The sequence below is a fragment of the Nannobrachium achirus genome, assembly GCF_963921795.1.
Source record: "Nannobrachium achirus genome assembly, chromosome: 24".
Lineage (NCBI taxonomy): Eukaryota > Metazoa > Chordata > Actinopteri > Myctophiformes > Myctophidae > Nannobrachium > Nannobrachium achirus.
Window position 1 is genome coordinate 4,025,395 of NC_137831.1, and position 18,019 is coordinate 4,043,413.

The window sequence follows — 18,019 nt, forward strand, 5'->3', positions numbered from 1 at the left end:
TGTCCGCTGCGCAAGTAAATTAATGGCAATTAAGCGACGTGTATCTTAAAGATACTGGATGTGAATCACTCGCCTGCACGCTGCATCTGTGATCCGGTCCATGAATTAATCCATATTTTGAGGTGAGAACAAGCCAAGGAGAATGCTTAATCATACATTGGCTGAGTATGGAATACCATTATGTAGCTAACTTTGAAGAGAACCGAGCTGTTGCTCAGTTACTATAGCGACTCCAGTCAGACAGACATCAGCTGTTGTAGCGACCAAGCTGAGACTGATGCGCTAATTATTGATCTGACCCAGATTCACGCAATGACGTAATTGATTAATTTGAGCAAGATTTCAATATTATATAACATTTTAAAAGGCTTTTATATACTCTTGATACTTTTTTCAAACAAGGTTTGCCCTAATAGATCGAAGTGCTCAGTTTTGGCTATTTTCTGTGTGAAATTACAAAAAAAAAAAAAAATAACAATTAATTTTCGACTAGTCGATTATTCGTTTACAAAATTGTCGTGTACACGTCAGTGAAATTAGTCGCTAGGAACATCCCTATTATTTACATGGGTGAGAAACAAACGTTTCGGCTATCAGCCTTCTTCAGTGTAGCTGGAGATACACTATCTGGAGATACACTGAAGGAGGCTGATATATAACGTTTGTTTCTCACCCATGTAAATAATAAAGAAAGAAAAAACAACTCTTGCCACTGTGTGCAATCCATCCTCGAATGAATACATGTTGATCTAAGGGACACCGCACCAGTCGAGTCAGAGTGGCAACACTGACGTCCCCCGCTCACTCCAGTGGCGGTCCCAGGGCGTAGCCGCCGCATGCGTCCCACACGGCTCCGTCCTCCAGGTGGTCCTCGGCGGTCCCGTCCGGCTCGTGGAGGCTGCGTGAGTTCTCGTACAGGAACACCTGCTGGTCCACCAGCGCCGGTGCCAGACGGTTCCTCTTCCCGCACAGCACCGAGCCCCCCGAGGCGCCGAACAGCCGGTGGCAGGGCGCCACCGTGGCAGGAACGCACCAGTACTTCTGCAGCACCTTGGACAGTGGGGGGAAGATTACCATATGTATAAATATTAGGGCTGGGACTTTAACTGATTAATTGCGATTAATTAATTACAGAAAATTAACACGATTAAAAAAATGAACGCATTTTAATCGCACTTAGTTTTTGCACCACAGAACCTTCAGTTTCGGGCATACCGATCATAGCGATGCACCAACCAAGAAGAGACAACAAACGCAAAGGGAGAAGTAGCCGATCAGAGCGCTTTGCTTGGCCCAGTGGATGCGAAATTTAGATTTAAAAAACTCACTCGTTGATTCCCTCGTACAACAAAATGTGTTTTACTTGAAAAAAAATGTATCTCAGGTCAAATATCGATGTGCGATTAATTGCGATTAATTAATCACAGAGCCTGTAATTAATTAGATTAAAAAATGTAATCGCATCCCAGCCCTAATAAATATATATGCATCTCTTTGATTTAACCCATTTAGGCCTAGAATTATTGAATGCTTTAGCTTGTGAAAAATAGCAGATATACAAGCTCACAGCGCGGCACCGAGTGCCGCGCTGCGAGCTTGTAGATCTGCTATTTTTGAAAAAGTCGTGAAAATGTGTGCAAATCTTTGAATATATCCCAGATGATTAACTTAATGTGAAACACTGTTTTCTCACTCAACATTCCCCAAGTTGATAAGGATATCTGCACGTTTCTAAAGTGACTTTAAGGACTTTGTAATACCTCTAAAATGACAAATTAAACATTGTTCAAACTGTCAAATATTAGAGGTCAGAAATTTTTTAAATAGCCGATCTACATGCTATAGATCTGCTATTTTCACCTCAACTCTTAGTGCTCGTCAGGGTGGGGGGGGGGTCCCCAGTTAAAATATGATTAGTATGGGGGTCACGCCCTTTCCGTTTCAATGTGCCTCGCGCCTATGGAAATGTTGTTGCGTATGGAATCACCTTGGGCAGTGTGGGGAAGAGTGCTGCGTGGTTGGACCACCACAGCAGGGGGTCCTCGTTGAGCCCCAGGATCCTCTGGGACTTGTAGTTGCTGAGCTCCTCCACCACCTGGGGGCGTAGTAGAGGCGTAACCATACGTTTTAACAGCGATACGATACACATCACAATACATGGATGATATTGGTTCATTCATGGAGATTCGATACGATTCGATTCAATGATTTAAAATCCATATAGTAATTATTTAGCAAAGACATAAAATCTGTGTGAAAGGTGTGGATAGTGCAGGTTTTTAAGGGAAACATGTACTGTATTATTATGGATATAAATAAGTAAACATTGTGATTATCTGGCAAATACATGGATAGAATATTACAACATCTGGACAAACCTGCACCTTGACATGAACACAGAGATTACACACATTTATCGATAGACCAAGAGTAGCTGTATGGAAAGGAAAGGTAATTAAACCCCTCCTTTTAAAATCTTCTTAAAAACGTTAAATACAATGCACAAGTAGGTAGTATCGATGCTATCGATTTATTTGCGCTGCCGATTCGATAAGATACAAATTCAATCAAACAATACGATTCGATTTTAGCCGTTTTCATTTCGATATAGGGGTGGGCGATATGGAAAAATACAATATCACAATATTTTCCCAAGCTGTATCACGATACACGATTTTATCACGATTCTTTTTTCACATTGTTTTTATGGTTATTTTTCAATTTACTTGACAAAAACTAGACTCTCTGGGTTCCTTTTGGGAGGTCTAAATTGAACTTTACAAGTATGTAACTCTGACAGCGTACAAATGAAACCACATGGACCCGTAAGGGTCCATGTGGTTTCATTTGTACACTGTCAGAGTTAAGTGGAGACCTTGACATTGTAAAGTTTGAGAACTACTGATTTAGACAAAAAAGCAGGCTTAAATTGAATTCTGCAATGAATCCCTGTATTAACAATTGAACAGGACATTGTATTGTCTCAACGATAATTATCACCATATCGCCCACAACTATTTCAATATATAATATAATATATAAAATATATATATAATAAAAAATAATTTAAATGAAAAGCGATATTTCGATGCAGTTCCTATATCGTTAAACCCCTTACCTGGGCGTGAAGCTCCGCCTGGCTCTGGTCAGAGTCCGACTGGCAGAAGATGGCGGCCAGCGGGTTGTCCGGGGCGGCGTTGGCGCCGCCGGCGTGTTCTCCCCCCGCCTGCTTCTTGCTGGGCGGCTCGTCGGACGACAGCGAGAAGTCGTCGGGGCACGACGACGTCGGCTGCTCGGAGGCCTGCTTCTCCAGGATGGCCTTGGCCTCCTCCACCACGTGCCCCTCCACGCGGGCGCGCTCCTGGGGCGACAGGAAGGGCAGCCGCTTGTAGCGCGGGTCCAGGAACGCCGCCACGTTGAGGAAGGCCGAGATCTCCGGCGTCTGAGAGTAGGCGTCGGCCAGCGCCTTGGCCAGCACCTCCTTGGCCATGCCCACCTAGTGTTGTCGAAAATATACATTTATCATCGACTCAAGTATCGGTTTTGAATATAGTATCTATTTTCAATATGACTTTTCCGGTCCCATCCTAATTTACAGTACACTTTAAGACAGAATAAGACAGAATAAAGCCATAATAAGAAATAATGTGTTGGTAATTAGAACTACTATGTTTTATTAGACAGAAACAAAGACAGAATAGCAGAAAGAGCGAATACATTCTCTGGCACCTGCCGCCGCACGACCGGCAGTTCGAACGGCAGTCGCACTGCATCACCGGCGATAGGACTGGCAGTTCAACCGGCAGTCCCGGCAGTAGGAGCGGCAGCGGCCGCACGGACCGGCAGGTCCCCTCGCGGTAAACTGCCGGTCCGTGCGGTGGTGGCTGCCGTGGCAGTTACCAGCGATGCCGGTCCTACCTACAGTTCCGTCCAGCAGCCGCCGATCCTATCGCCGGGCGATGCAGCACGACTGACGGTCGAACTGCCGGTCGACAGGTGCCGGTGACAGAGAATGTATTTGCTCTTTCTGCTATTCTGTCTTTGTTTCTGTCTAATAAAACATATTAGTTCTAATTACCAACACATTATTTCTTATTATGGCTTTATTATGTCTTATTCTGTCTTAAAGTGTACTGTAAATTAGGATGGGACCACTTTTCCATTGTATAGATACTATCGATACTCAGTTTTTACCTCTCTTGTTTATCCTTCCTACGTTGGCTTATTCCTAGTTATTTTAAAGGCCTATTTGTACTTAAAGGAGTAGTTCACCACTTTTCAACCTGTCTTCATATAATAGGTCCTCACTAATGTTCATGATAAAATATCACAATTTTTTTCTACTCAGTCCAAGTCTCCTAGGAGAGCTGTGGGAAGTTCAGAATCCATCGTCTTGTGACATCATCATTTTCCCAAAAAAGATATTTAATCAATATTTTTGAAACAAATATTTAGATTTTTATTATCGCGGGAACAATGGCTTCCACTTTAAAATTGCAACTTTTCAGGAATAGAAAGCCTTCAGTTTCTATAAGCTGGATTGGCAATCGATGATGTCACAAGACGATGGGTTTCTGACCTGCCCACAGCCCTCCTCTGAGAAAAAAAATAATAATAATTTAAGTGAGGACCAATTATATGAACATAGGTTGAAAAGTGGTGGAGTGCCCCTTTAAGAATGTGAAAACATCAAAGAGCAGGCCTTTTAAAAAGTGCACTATCATCTACCTCAAGAAGTTCTGTATTTTTCGTTAAATAAAAATAAACATTTTTGCAGTAAAATCGTCATGGTTGTGTGGTATCGAAAATGGTATATCGAGTATGGGAATGTTTCTAAATATGGTATTGAAGTTAGAAGTCCAGTATGGTGCCCACTGCCCATCCCATGCCCACCTCCTTCAGGTCTCCCTCCTTGGTCTTCAGGGTGGTGTTGAGCAGCATGTGGAGAACGGGTCGCACCGTGCTGATGGTGGGGTGCTTACAGGACGTCATCATGTCCGCCACCACCTTTTAGAATGAACGAATAGTTCATGTTGGTGCCTTAATATCATCACATAGAACAATGTAAACTTATATCATCACATAGACAAATGTAAACTTATATCATCACATAGAACAATGTAAACTTATATCATCACATAGACAAATGTAAACTCCAGTTTCATTTTGCACACATTTTGGCAACACCGAAAAAGGCGCAGGCTGAAGCCGAAAGCTTATTGTGCCTACCCTTGTGAGGAAACACAAACAAACAAAAACTACTCACTCATGCTATACAGTAAAGTATCACACATAGGCACACAAATAGACGTTTGTGTACCCATATGTGTCTCATATGGGTACACCAGTTTAGTACTTGTATTATTAACCCTGTTCTTAGCATGATAATACTATCAATAGGGCTGTCACAATTATTACATAATCGTCTAATCGCACTTATTTGACATAATCGCGCTTATTTTTCAGAATCGTCATAATCGTTTCCATGTTGAAAAATGTTCATATAGTTTAAAAAAAATAGTCAAAAATAGTGGAAATAGCAGATCTACCAGCTCACAGCGCGTCGTGATGAGCTTGTAGATCGGCTATTTCCACTATCAATGTTCTTTTTTAAGTATAAAGTTGTCAAATATGTCAGTAATTTCTTTGCATATTTAGGTTATGTGTCATATCTGCCATGTGCAACTACAAGCCAAACAGAAATGTAATTGTCAACGACAAAAAACACAATTAAATCGTTAATCGCAATTATTTGGGTGACAATTAATCGTCATGTAAAATGTCATAATCGTGACAGCATTAACTATCAATACCCTTAAAATTTAGGCCTAGAATTATTGAATGCTTTAGCCAGTGAAAAATAGCAGAAATACAAGCTCACAGCGCGAGCTTGTAGATCTGCTATTTTTGAAAAAGTCGTGAAAATGTGTGCAAATCTTTGAATATATGTATTTTCAAAGCGAACGTTTCTAACTCAAATTTAGTTTCTGGGGGGTCCCTGGAACTAGATATTTTGAGATGGGGGTCCGTGGTCAAATACATATCATTTTGGGGGTCCTTCACATGAAAAGGTTAGAGAACCACTAACATAGTAGTCTCTCAAGAACAGACTAACTGAGCTCCAGTTAAGTGAAAAGGACCTTTTCTTTGACGATGGCTGGCCAGATTGCTGACATAGAAACATAGGTTTTTCAAAAAACCTTAGAAGGATTCAAAAGACACTTATAGTATCGGCTCAAAATTCAAATTTTCACGATTTTTCAAAAATAGCAGATCTACAAGCTTGCAGCGCGGCACCGTATATCTGCTATTTTTCAATAGTTAAAGCATAAAATAATGATACACAATAATGTGTACCCGTTCTAAATGGGTTAACAGTCTCAATAATAATATTATTACAGTTATATTCTAACCTTGAAGGGCTGCAGCACCTCCTCTGCCAGGCCCTCGGCCAGGGCCCAGTCTCCGGCGGTGAAGCCGATGTGGTGGCTCTCCTCGCTGGCGCCGCACTCCGCCAGCGCCGCCGTGACGGCGGCCTGCTGCTCGCGGAGCCGCCGCAGCATGGCCAGCGTGGACAGCCAGCAGCGGCCGCGGTCCTTCAGGAGCGGAGTGGCGGCGCACTGCGCGTCACGGACGCCATGCTGCTGCTGCTGACGCTGCTTCTCCTGATGATTATAGAATCATTTATTAGACACAAATGGAGAACAGTACAAGTATAGTCAATATGATAGAAATGTAGTACAGTACAAGCAATGGTGGAAAAAGTACATTTTCTTCACCAATGTGTTGGTAAAGGTGTCTAGTAACATATCTAACAAAGATTGATATTCAACATCCCTAGGAGAATGTTTGACAGCTAGGGTAATTCTGGGTCTCATTCACTTACTATACACTGTACTATAAGGGCTTTCTTGGCCCAAGGAATGTTTTTCGTGCAAAACAAATGCTTACAATGGATTCAGAATAATTAAAAACACCTAGTTAGAGCCCTCACATCCCACTTGAAGCATATTTTTGGGAGTGATTTTTTCCCTTATAGTACAGTGTATAGTAAGTGAATGAGACCCAGAATTACCCTAGCTGTCAAACATTTTGCTAGGGATGTTGAATTTCAGTCTTTGTTAGATATGAACTTACTAGACACCTTTACGAACACATTGGTGGAGAAATTGTTTGGTAAGGCATTTATTCCCAGATTTGACAGGTATTCTGCTAATTTTCCCTGACTAAAGCCCTTTGCACACACCCTTTGGACAGTTGCGTTTTTTTTTTCGTTTGCTTCGTGAATAAAATGCATTGGATATGGTGTGCAATGCAGTGCGGAATATGGTGTGCAATGCATGCGACAAGACGCACGAATTGAACTGGGTTCGATTGAGAAAAAAACGCACGGCCGCAGCCACTCGTCGCACGGCTAATTCGGATCCGGTGTGCATGAGGTCGTAGAGAATCATTGTTTTCTTTAAAAAAAATGAAATTGTCCGTTTTATCCGTGCGGATAAACGCACCTGTGTGAAAGGGCTTAAAGGGGTAGTTCACCACTTTTCAACCTGTCTTCATATAATAGGTCCTCACTAATGTTCATAATAAAATAGCACAATTTTTTTCTATTCAGTCTGGGTCTCATAGGAGAGCTGTCAAATCCTTCCTACCGGTGACATCATCGTTTGACAAAAAAAAATATATATATGTATTTAAAAACAAATAATAATAATAATTTTATTATCACGAGAACAATGGCTTCCACTTTAACTCATTGAGTGCCAGCCTATCACCACTAGAGGGCGCCCAGTGACCAGAGAATAATAGAGATATGCTGGTAATGCATGCCCAAGCCCTGGAGCCATGACTTTTTTTACAAAGGAAAGGACACTTTCCTTTGTGCATGTACAGGAAGAGGATGAAGTTAGCTTGAAGTTAGCTATTGGCTACCAAGCATTTTAGAAGCCTTATTTTCGTCAACTTAGCCATGATTAAACCTTGCACACCTCATGCATGGGAAAAAAACAGAGAAGAATGAGCTCTAAAAAATCCAATGCAATCCTGGATTGCATTGGAGTGGATTTGTGCAGTTTGTTCACAGCTTTCAAACAAAAAAATCCGATTGGAAATCCGTTCAGGCATTCTTGAGATAATCGCCATTATGTTTTACATGTAATGTAAACAAAAATGGCTGCCCTGTATGTTAGATGGGGTTGTATGGGGGTGGAACATGCAAAATCGCGATTGAAATCATGTTCACCAGATTTGATGGGGTCCAAAAAAAAAAAAAAAAAATTCAAAAAAAATTTTTTCAAAAAAAAAAAAAAAATTAAAAGCCGAACTTGTTCGGGATCGGCACACTACGATACGCTAATAAAGCCGAACTAGTTCGGGATTGGCACTCAATGAGTTAACATTGCAACTTTTTCAGGAATAGAAAGCCTGCAGTTTCTATTAGCTTGCATTTCCCATTGATGATGTCACCGGTAGGAAGGATTTGACCCACCCACAGCTCTCCTATGAGACCCAAACTGAGTAGAATTTTTTTTTTGATTTTATCATGAACATTAGTGAGGACCTATTATATGAAGATAGGTTAAAAAGTGGTGGAGTGCCCCTTTAAGTGTTGTTGAAGGAGAATTTGTCTCAATGGTTTGTGTTATCAGATGGTAGTGTGTGCTCCCTCTGGTGGTGCAGCAGTGTGGGTGTCTCTAACTACCTTCAGAAGGTACGCGGCCACGGCCGTCTGGTGGAAGTGATCCACCAGCTTGCGGCAGCGGGTCAGGAAGGCGTCGACGCGGGGCAGCTCCAGGGCCTCCTCCATGCCGCGTCGCACGGCGTGCCCCAGGCAGGGCATCTGAACAGACAGCTCCAGCAGGGAGCAGGCCTTGGACACGTCAGGGGAGCCGTCCGTGGTGGCACCGCTAACCTATAGGGATGGATGGGGACCATATGAAAGTTTCATGTCACGATCTTTTTTGACAAAAATACGTTTTACGCGATTTATGATATTATCGCGATAATCAAAATCCTTTATCCTGTACATTTGCCAAAAAAAATAGCATATCTACAAGCTCACAAAGCGACGCGTTGTGAGCTTGTAGATCGGCTATTTTTCGGCAAAGACATTTGATAGAGATTGTAAGTACCTTTTACCATTGAGTACCTGAGACGAATAACAGTATAAGTCCATATTTGAATTTGTTTGAATATATATACGTATATTTGGATTTACCAGACTGTAAACCATAAACTAGTCATTTTTAATCTGTTAAATTGTTAAACCACTCCCCCGTCATTTTGTTTAATTGTCGGTTTTAATGTTATCTGCTCCCTTTGACTGCTGAATATTGCTTGTACAGACTTATATACTGTTGTTCCACAAACTGCTGGAGATATACTGTTTTTACACTTTCCCTTAGTATTATGTCTTATAATTCCTAATATATAGAGTTTTTATATTTATTTTTAGAGAGTTAATTAAAAAGATCTAACTCAACAAAATGAGGTGGGAGTACATTAAGACTTTAAGAAATTAATAACTTCTAGTTTGTGGTTTACAGTCTGGTAAATCAAAAAAATATATATATATACGGGCAAATAAAAGGTGAATTGATCCCAGTGCATGAAGGAGGACGATTTCAAATAAATCGCCAGTGGTAACCATCCCTATAACGCTCACCTTGTGTGTGATCCCCCACTCCACGAAGGCCTCGTACATGGCTCTGGTGATGCTCTCCGCTGCGTTGTCCTCGCGCACCTCGAAGGTCTTCAGGCACTTGCTGGTCACCGAGAAGCCGCCGCCCGCCGCCGACGAGGCGGCGCCGCCGCCGCCGCCGTGGTTGACGGCGTGAAGCGCCAGCGACACGTAGGTCCTGTTCTGGGTGTGGCTCTGCCACAGCTCCGCCGTCACGCCACAGTTCACCACGCCCGCCACCTCGGACGCCACCGCGTCACGCGCGTGGAAGTACCTGGCAAGAACGGTGACATGAACATTTAGCTGCTCCTCGGCTATTGAGTAGTAGCAGTGGTGTAAAGTAACTAAATACATTTACTTAAAGGAACTATAGTCAACTTTTTCTTGAAAAACGGACGCCAAAATAAAAATGTTTGTTTGTTGTCGGGCCGACAATGTTTACATCCAATGTAAACAAAGTCGGCCCGACAATGACCAAAATGATTATTTTACCATTATTTTCTACTTTTTGTGGTCATTTTTTAATAGAAACACATATATGAAGCTTTTTTCAATTTTTCAAGCTTTTACATTTTCGAAACATTATTTTTATTTTAGCGTCTGTTTTTCAAGAAAAAGTTGACTATAGCTCCTTTAAGTACGGTAGGTACAATTCTGAGGTATTTGTACTTACTTTACTTGCGTATTTCCAATTTGCAATACTTTTACTTCTACTCCCCTACATCTCGGAAACCAAATATTGTACTTTAGTTCCACTACATTTATTTGAAAACTTTAGTCACTAGTTACTTTGCAGATATAAATTATAATATCATAAAACATACATGAACCACTTTAGCCCTATTTTATACCGTGGCTACGCCTGATCTACAAGCGTTGTGAGCTTGTAGATCAGCTATTTTCAAACATTTTGTACTTTTACTTTTGGTACATTTGATTGCCAATACTTTCATACTTTCACTCAAGTACATTTTGAATTCCGGACTTCTAACTGTAACAGAGTATTTCTATATTGCAGTATTGATACTTTTACTTGAGTGAAATAAACATATAGCTACCCTCTGCTATTGAATTAGGTAGTAAGTAGTAGTACTTAACTTAAGTAAAACATTTGGGTATTTTCCCACCACTGTACCTAACAAGAATGCTGAAATAAACATTTGCGCCGATGACGACTTCAGGTCTACTTATTAGGCATATTAAGGATTCACTCCTACGATACGATACCTCCTACGATACGATACCAATCCCGATACGAGGTTCACGCTACGACACTTACATCTGCGGCAGCATCTTGAGCGCCAGGTCGTTCTTGCTGGGCGGCGTGTAGCGCGGGTCGGCCGTCCGCAGCAGCGCGCGGAAGGTTCTCTCCTCCACCAGCGACGGCGGGTGCATGCCCTCGCACACCAAGTTGACCACGGCCAGCGTCAGGTCGTTGTGCCGCCGGTTCTCGTAGCCCAGGCTCTGCCGCAGGCCCGCCGCGTCCGGCAGCGCCGGCGGCTTCAGGGAGCTGAGGGCCGACACCGAGGACGGGGGCTCTGGCTTGACCCTGGGGATAGGGGTGCAGCGATGAATCGGTTAATCCTAATCGAATCGGCAACTCATCGCTGGAACTTTTTGTATTAATATCGTGCAGGAAAATAGGGTCAAGAACAAAGAATATGACTTGAATATTAAATTCTAAATGACCTATTTGAATAGAGTACTGTTAGCCTTTAGCCTGACAAATGTGTAGCTGTTCTTTAATCAAATGTAAAAAGAAATTATTAATTTTATTTATGCTCCCCTACAAAGGCAGATTGCAGCAACTACGTTTTTGGACACACCGACTTATTTGTGTCACCCAAAGGTCAAACTAGCCTCCATGATATTGGGGGATGAACATTTAGCTCAAGAACAGATATACAATCAGTGTAATATCACTGTTATGCCTTTATCTCATTTGACTGACCAGTTGTAACACTTTTAAACCCATTATTTAGTGAAATTATTGTACGTACTTACTGCACTCTGCCTTTGTAGGGCAGTATGGGCCTTTTATTAGTAACCTAATCGGCAGCTGAGCAAAATTAACACATTATGTATTATTTATGAATGAATTATTCATCTTTATTGTCTTTTTTTTATTAGTTAGCAGAACTTAGCACATGTCTAAAAGAGAACCTCAAATGTAATTTATAAAGATAATAATCCTATCAATCGATTATGAATATAATGGTTAGTTGCGGGCCTACCTGGGGAAGGAGTTTCCGAACACCTCTCTCATGTGGTCGGTGTTGCTCTTGACGAACTCGGCGAACTCGTTGGGGTGGTTCTTCTCCAGGTGGTAGGACAGGTTGGAGGTGTTCCCAGAGTAGGCGATCTGGCTCATGCAGATGCGGCAGTAGATCCTCTTCCAGTGCAGGATGCAGCCGTCGGCGTCCGTGTCGAAGCCAAAGTACTTCCACACTTTGCTCTTGGCGCGAGGATGAGCCACCAGGTTGAGACCTGAGGAGGAGGAGGAGGACGACGCGGTGCTTCTGCCCTCCATGGCTTCCTTTGGAAGGCCATCCATTTAAGCTGCCCTCTGATACCGAGGAGCAGGACCTGACAGGGATGGGACCATATGAAAGCTTTATAGCACGATTATTGTGACCAAAGAAATCGCGATTTACGATATTATCGCCATAATCAAAATCCATTATCCTGTCGTGGAACATTTGCCAAAAAAATAGCCGATCTACAAGCTCACAACGCGAAAAAACTATTGTATCAAGTATGTACATTATAAGTACCTTTTAACAGTGGGTTTAAATGGTGCCGGATATGCAGCTCTGCAAATAAAAGGTGAATTGATCCCAGTGCATGACGGAGGCCGATATCACGATAAATTAAATCTCCACGGTACAGTGTTTTTAATCACGATAAACGATAATATCGCTTATCGTCCCATCCCTGGTACCTAACAAGAATGGTGAAATGAACATTTAGCGGCTCTGCTATTGAGTTGACCCAACAAGAATGGTGAATGGGATGACGTGTGGTCAGTAATAAAGGAGATATTGACAGGGGCGTCAATTGGGTATGGCAGGGGTATGCAGCTGCCATACCCTGCGATATAAAAGTTACTTTAACAAGGTATTATAATTATATTCTCCACACTTGTATTCTCCTCATCTTGACAGAATGGTACATTCCCAGGTTCCACAGGTCAGCTGCACAGGTGCAATTCATTATTGTTAATTGTGGCACGTTTACTAACATGTCAAGTTTAGCTGCACTAGAACAACCGTTCCAGGCTGCCATATCCAGCCGTAGAAACGGAAAGAAAAAATGTACTTCTTAAAATAAATGTATCATGCCTGTTGCTAAGGTATGGCAACATGACTGGTGTCTTGTGTAACGGAGGTGATCCGAACCTCCCCACCCGGCTTCGAACCCGAGTCTCCCACGCGAAAGTCCAATATCTTAACCACTAGACCAAAGAGCCATCTCTTTGGTGCGGGGGAGATACTAGACGTTTGAGGCTTCAAGGCGGGGGCTGCGACTCTCTCCGTCACACTTGCACGGGCGCGAAGGCGCGTGTGCAAGACACCAGTCATGTTGCCATACCTTAGCTTTTTTTCTGAACTGACACCACTGGATATTGAAATACGAAATACCAAAAACAAGTGTGGTGCTGTATCTAGGAAACTTTACTTGACGCAGGAAAACACACATGGAGGTGACATCTATCTGGTCAAGGTGCTGCTGGCAGCCAGCAAAAAAGCAATAACAAGATTGTGGTATAAAATGACCCTCCAACTTGTGAGCAGTGGCTGTGCATTGTGGAGGAAATACAGCATATGTGATGGAGAGATTTACACTCAAACTCAGGATACAAGAGGAACTGTTCCTTGAGAAATGGGAGAAATGGACTGACAAACTGCAAATAATAATTACGTTAAAAAAATAAATAAACATTTAGCTGCCTCTGCTATTGAGTAGCAGTACGTAACAACAAGATTGGAGGTCATGATACAAGGTTCACAATGCGATTTTTCAAACTCATAATTAGTTAATAATCCAGACAAACGACAAACAAAAACATATTTGTTTTAATGTATTTATATACTTTAGCTAATGACTGAAAACTCATAATCAATTCTCTTACAATGATCCTGTATTCTGTTTTCCCTGCCGTTTGCATCCATCGCAATTACACTTGCTTACCTCCCGATTTAGGGAGTCTTACTGGTTAAATGTATTTAAATTGTCAACTGTTTGAATCGATGCCTACTACTTAACCTAAAGAACAAAGATGTTTCTATTGTTAGACATCACCTGAATACCAAACAATTCAAATCTAAATCTAACACACTTGTTTCCCCTTTTGAATCACTGGTTGTTTTTGTCACGGTTGGTAAAAGGACACGTTTTCATCTTACTGTTAAGCCTTACAAATCTACACAAAGTCCTTGAGGCTGCATAATTCAAGTCTTACACAGTCCTGGTGGGTGGATAAGCAACAGAGGCTTAGCTGACAGCAGCACTAGCAGTTCAATAGCAGGCATTCTTTGACAGATTACCATGTCTTACACTGAAAACCCTTTAGCAGGTACAATAACTTCCATTGTTTCAGAGCTCAACACGGTTATACAGTACACTGCTCTATCACTATTCAACTATTAAATGGAAAAACCTCCACAGGTTTGTGTAAAACGGTCACATGCCCACAGACACTTGTTCTGTATTTTGTGACATTTCGCTACACTCAAAACAATAATTTCGTACACTAAATAAAAAAATGAAACACTTCTTAAGCACATACAAACACACACTAATAGAATAAACACTTTGCAACTGCTGCCAATTACATTCCCCTGAAAATGTTACTACACTTAACTAAAGAACACATTGTTATGAACTACACCTAGCAGCCCTTCTCTAATGGATACAGTATCTTGCAAATAATATTTACACGCACGCACGCACGCACGCACACACACACGCACGCGCACAGTCGCACACACACACGCGCACGCGCACACACACGCACACACAACTAAAGAACACATTGTTATGAACTACACCTAGCAGCCCTTCTCTAATGGATACAGTATCTTGCAAATAATATTTACACGCACGCACGCACGCACACACACGCGCACAGTCGCACACGCACGCGCGCACACACACGCACACGCACACGCACACGCACACACACACACACACACACACACACACACACACACACACACACACACACACACACACAAAATAATGTACACTTTGCTACTGGTAATGTTCCAAAAATGGATATCACTTTATATCAAATTAGCATGTGATTTACGATACACTACAATTAACTCAACTCTTTTTGGCTTCCTGGATGCTAGCGGGAACACTAATATTTGCGGTGTAAACGTTGTGATGACAGAACGTGCTCCTGAACATGCAGGAACACCATCTATGGTCCTTTAAGACAAAGGTTCTCAACCTGGTGGGTCCCCAGACGACAGGACAGACAAGTGACAATTTAAGGACCTTTTTAATAACTAAATAGAAGAATGGCAAAAAAGACCATTAACTGCATCAAAATTCATCAACAAAATATACTATAAAGGCTGATCGGATAATGGCCACATTATTGTCAAATAAGTACTTGTCATTGTTTGGGGGGGGGGGGGGGGGGTCCCAGGTCAAATATGATTATTTGAAGGTTGAGAACAACTGCTTTAAGAGGGCATACAATTCACTATCGCACTATTGGAATATCACTTTGTGACGCACCATTTCAGCAATTTCTTTTAAATGTTTTAAGTCATTTGTCAGTATAATGTACGTTATGTGTCATAGGCTATCTGCCACATGCATCTTTTGATTACAAAGCCTTTTATTCATATGACATAGAACACACACACATGCTTTCCCTGTAGGGGTTGACACACTAAGGTCTCAGAGAGACACTTGCCCATCGAGCAAGTACAGGTTTTATACTACTTGCCCCAAGGTCATACCCACTTGCCCGAAATCACCCATTATAAAACATATAGGTAAAATATGTGCTTGCCCACTCCAACTGTAGAGTGGCAACAATCACTTCTTTGAAAAACAGAATGAGTGCAACTTCTAGCTGTAAAAAGCTAGCCTTGTTCTAACTTCTTCATGAAGAGACAATAATATTTTAGCCATTCTTCAGACCAGTCCAGGACGCAAATCTGAGTCACCATAGATTTGAAACACTTTAACCATTATTTTATGTTTTAACTATCAAAACATAATCCTCAGAGTTACAACATGGGGGGCCAAGACATCTTATTTTACATATCACACTACACAATGATAGTGCTGGCAGGTCTATGAATGAAGCCATCTATTAAAACTATGACAAGTCTGAAACACAATCCGAGTTATACAATATGTAGTGGGGGGTCCCTGCTTCATCTCTCTCTCTCAGTTAAGGGGTGCCTACTTCATCTCTCTCTCAGCTAAGGGGTCCGCGCTTCATCTCTCTCTCAGTTAAGGGGTCCCTGCTTCATCTCTCTCTCAGTTAAGTGGTCCCTGCTTCATCTCTCTCTCAGCTAAGGGGTCCCTGCTTCATCTCTCTCTCAGCTAAGGGGTCCCTGCTTCATCTCTCTCTCAGCTAAGGGGTCCCTGCTTCATCTCTCTCTCAGTTAAGTGGTCCCTGCTTCATCTCTCTCTCAGCTAGGTGGTCCCTGCTTCAACTCTCTCTCAGCTAAGTGGTCCCTGCTTCATCTCTCTCTCAGCTAAGGGGTCCCTGCTTCATCTCTCTCTCTCAGCTAAGGGGTACCTGCTTCATCTCTCTCTCAGCTAAGGGGTCCCTGCTTCATCTCTCTCTCAGTTAAGGGGTCCCTGCTTCATCTCTCTCTCAGCTAAGTGGTCCCTGCTTCATCTCTCTCTCGGCTAAGGGGTCCCTGCTTCATCTCTCTCTCAGCTAAATCTCTCTCTCAGCTAAGTGGTCCCTGCTTCATCTCTCTCTCAGCTAAGGGGTCCCTGCTTCATCTCTCTCTCAGCTAAGGGGTCCCAGGACCCTGCTTCATCTCTCTCAGATGAGGGGTCCTTGGACACGATTATAATATAAAACGCTGAAGTCCCCTTAGATTACATAAAGTATGAGATGTTATATATATATGCAATGATTTACTACACTATTATCATTGAGATGGATTCTCTCTTTTTTAACATTTGGTTGCATTTCAACTGTATTGTTCTCTTATAGGGCTGTTATGTAAAACGTTGCCATGATGTTATGTTATGTTATGTAATGTAATTAATGGTGTGTGTGTGTGTGTGTGTGTGTGTGTGTGTGTGTGTGTGTGTGTGTGTGTGTGTGTGTGTGTGTGTGTGTGTGTGTGTGTGTGTGTTGCTTTGTCAATGTATGTTTTCTCATGCCAATAATAATAAAGCCCTTTGAATGACTTGAACTGAATTGTAATTAAAAGAGTAAAGCTGCTGCTATAAAACAATGAACAAACACACACTACTAGTAGAACAACAGATCTATAAAAGCATGCTGGTTACCTGGCAGTGTGAAGGATCTGTTGAACAGCTGGTAGATCAGCACTTTAACTCCACACAGATAGAGTCTGATGAGAGGCAGCAGGACCTGCAGCAACCACATGATGATGATCTGATCATTAATGTGATCTGATCTCTTTCTGATCATAAATGTCTTCTACAGATCTGTTCTGCTGCTGCTTCCTCCTTCTGTCCGTCTCTCTGCAGCCTCCGTGTGGAAACGCGTCGTTCCCTGACTGTTGGTTCCGCCCCTCATTCAGTGTGGAATCAAAATGAGATGGAGCTCTGGCGGCCCCTAGAGGAGAAAAGAGGAACATAACCTTTTTTTTTTTATTGTTGCTGTTGCTGCTGTTTTGTTTTTGAAATTACAAATAAGTTCTTATGTATAGATGTCGCCTCTTCTTTGTTATTGTATTGTATTGTATTGTATTTTCTTTCTTTCTTTCTTTCTTTCTTTCTTTCTTTCTTTCTTTCTTTCTTTCTTTCCCTATGTATGTATCCCAATGTACTTTTAAATGTTTTTTTTTGGGGAAGAGCCTTTTATCAATGTGTAAAACATTATAGGGTGGATTTAGGTTTTTATTCACTCACAAATGATGAGTTCATCTCTCATGGTGTTACAGCCTAATGAAGATCTCTGCTCTGTGGTGGATGAGTTCTTTCTTTCTTTCTTTCTTTCCTTCTTGTATTGTCTTTATTTTTCTGTGTTTGTATAGCCTGTAGGCTACATAATAAGATGGAGAATGAGTGTTCCACTATGAGTGTGTGCATGAGCTGATAATCTAGATTAGAGAATGATACTGTGAACAAAGAGAACAAGCACAAACAGTCAAGGTACCC

General features: G+C 41.9%; 1 protein-coding gene across 1 annotated transcript; it reads right to left on the reverse strand.

The window, feature by feature from the left end:
• Positions 1–655: 655 nt before the first annotated feature.
• On the reverse strand, positions 656–17,357 carry LOC308280573 (E3 SUMO-protein ligase ZBED1-like). The gene is made up of 10 exons (XM_080720899.1): positions 17,183–17,357; positions 11,914–12,265; positions 10,959–11,228; positions 9,665–9,953; positions 8,702–8,911; positions 6,414–6,665; positions 4,894–5,007; positions 3,119–3,496; positions 1,988–2,095; positions 656–1,050 (listed from the first exon to the last, which is right to left on the reverse strand). Exons 2-10 carry the CDS (start codon positions 12,231–12,233, stop codon positions 802–804), a joined length of 2,190 nt encoding a protein of 729 aa, XP_080577025.1. The 5' UTR covers positions 12,234–12,265; positions 17,183–17,357; the 3' UTR covers positions 656–801.
• Positions 17,358–18,019: the final 662 nt, after the last annotated feature.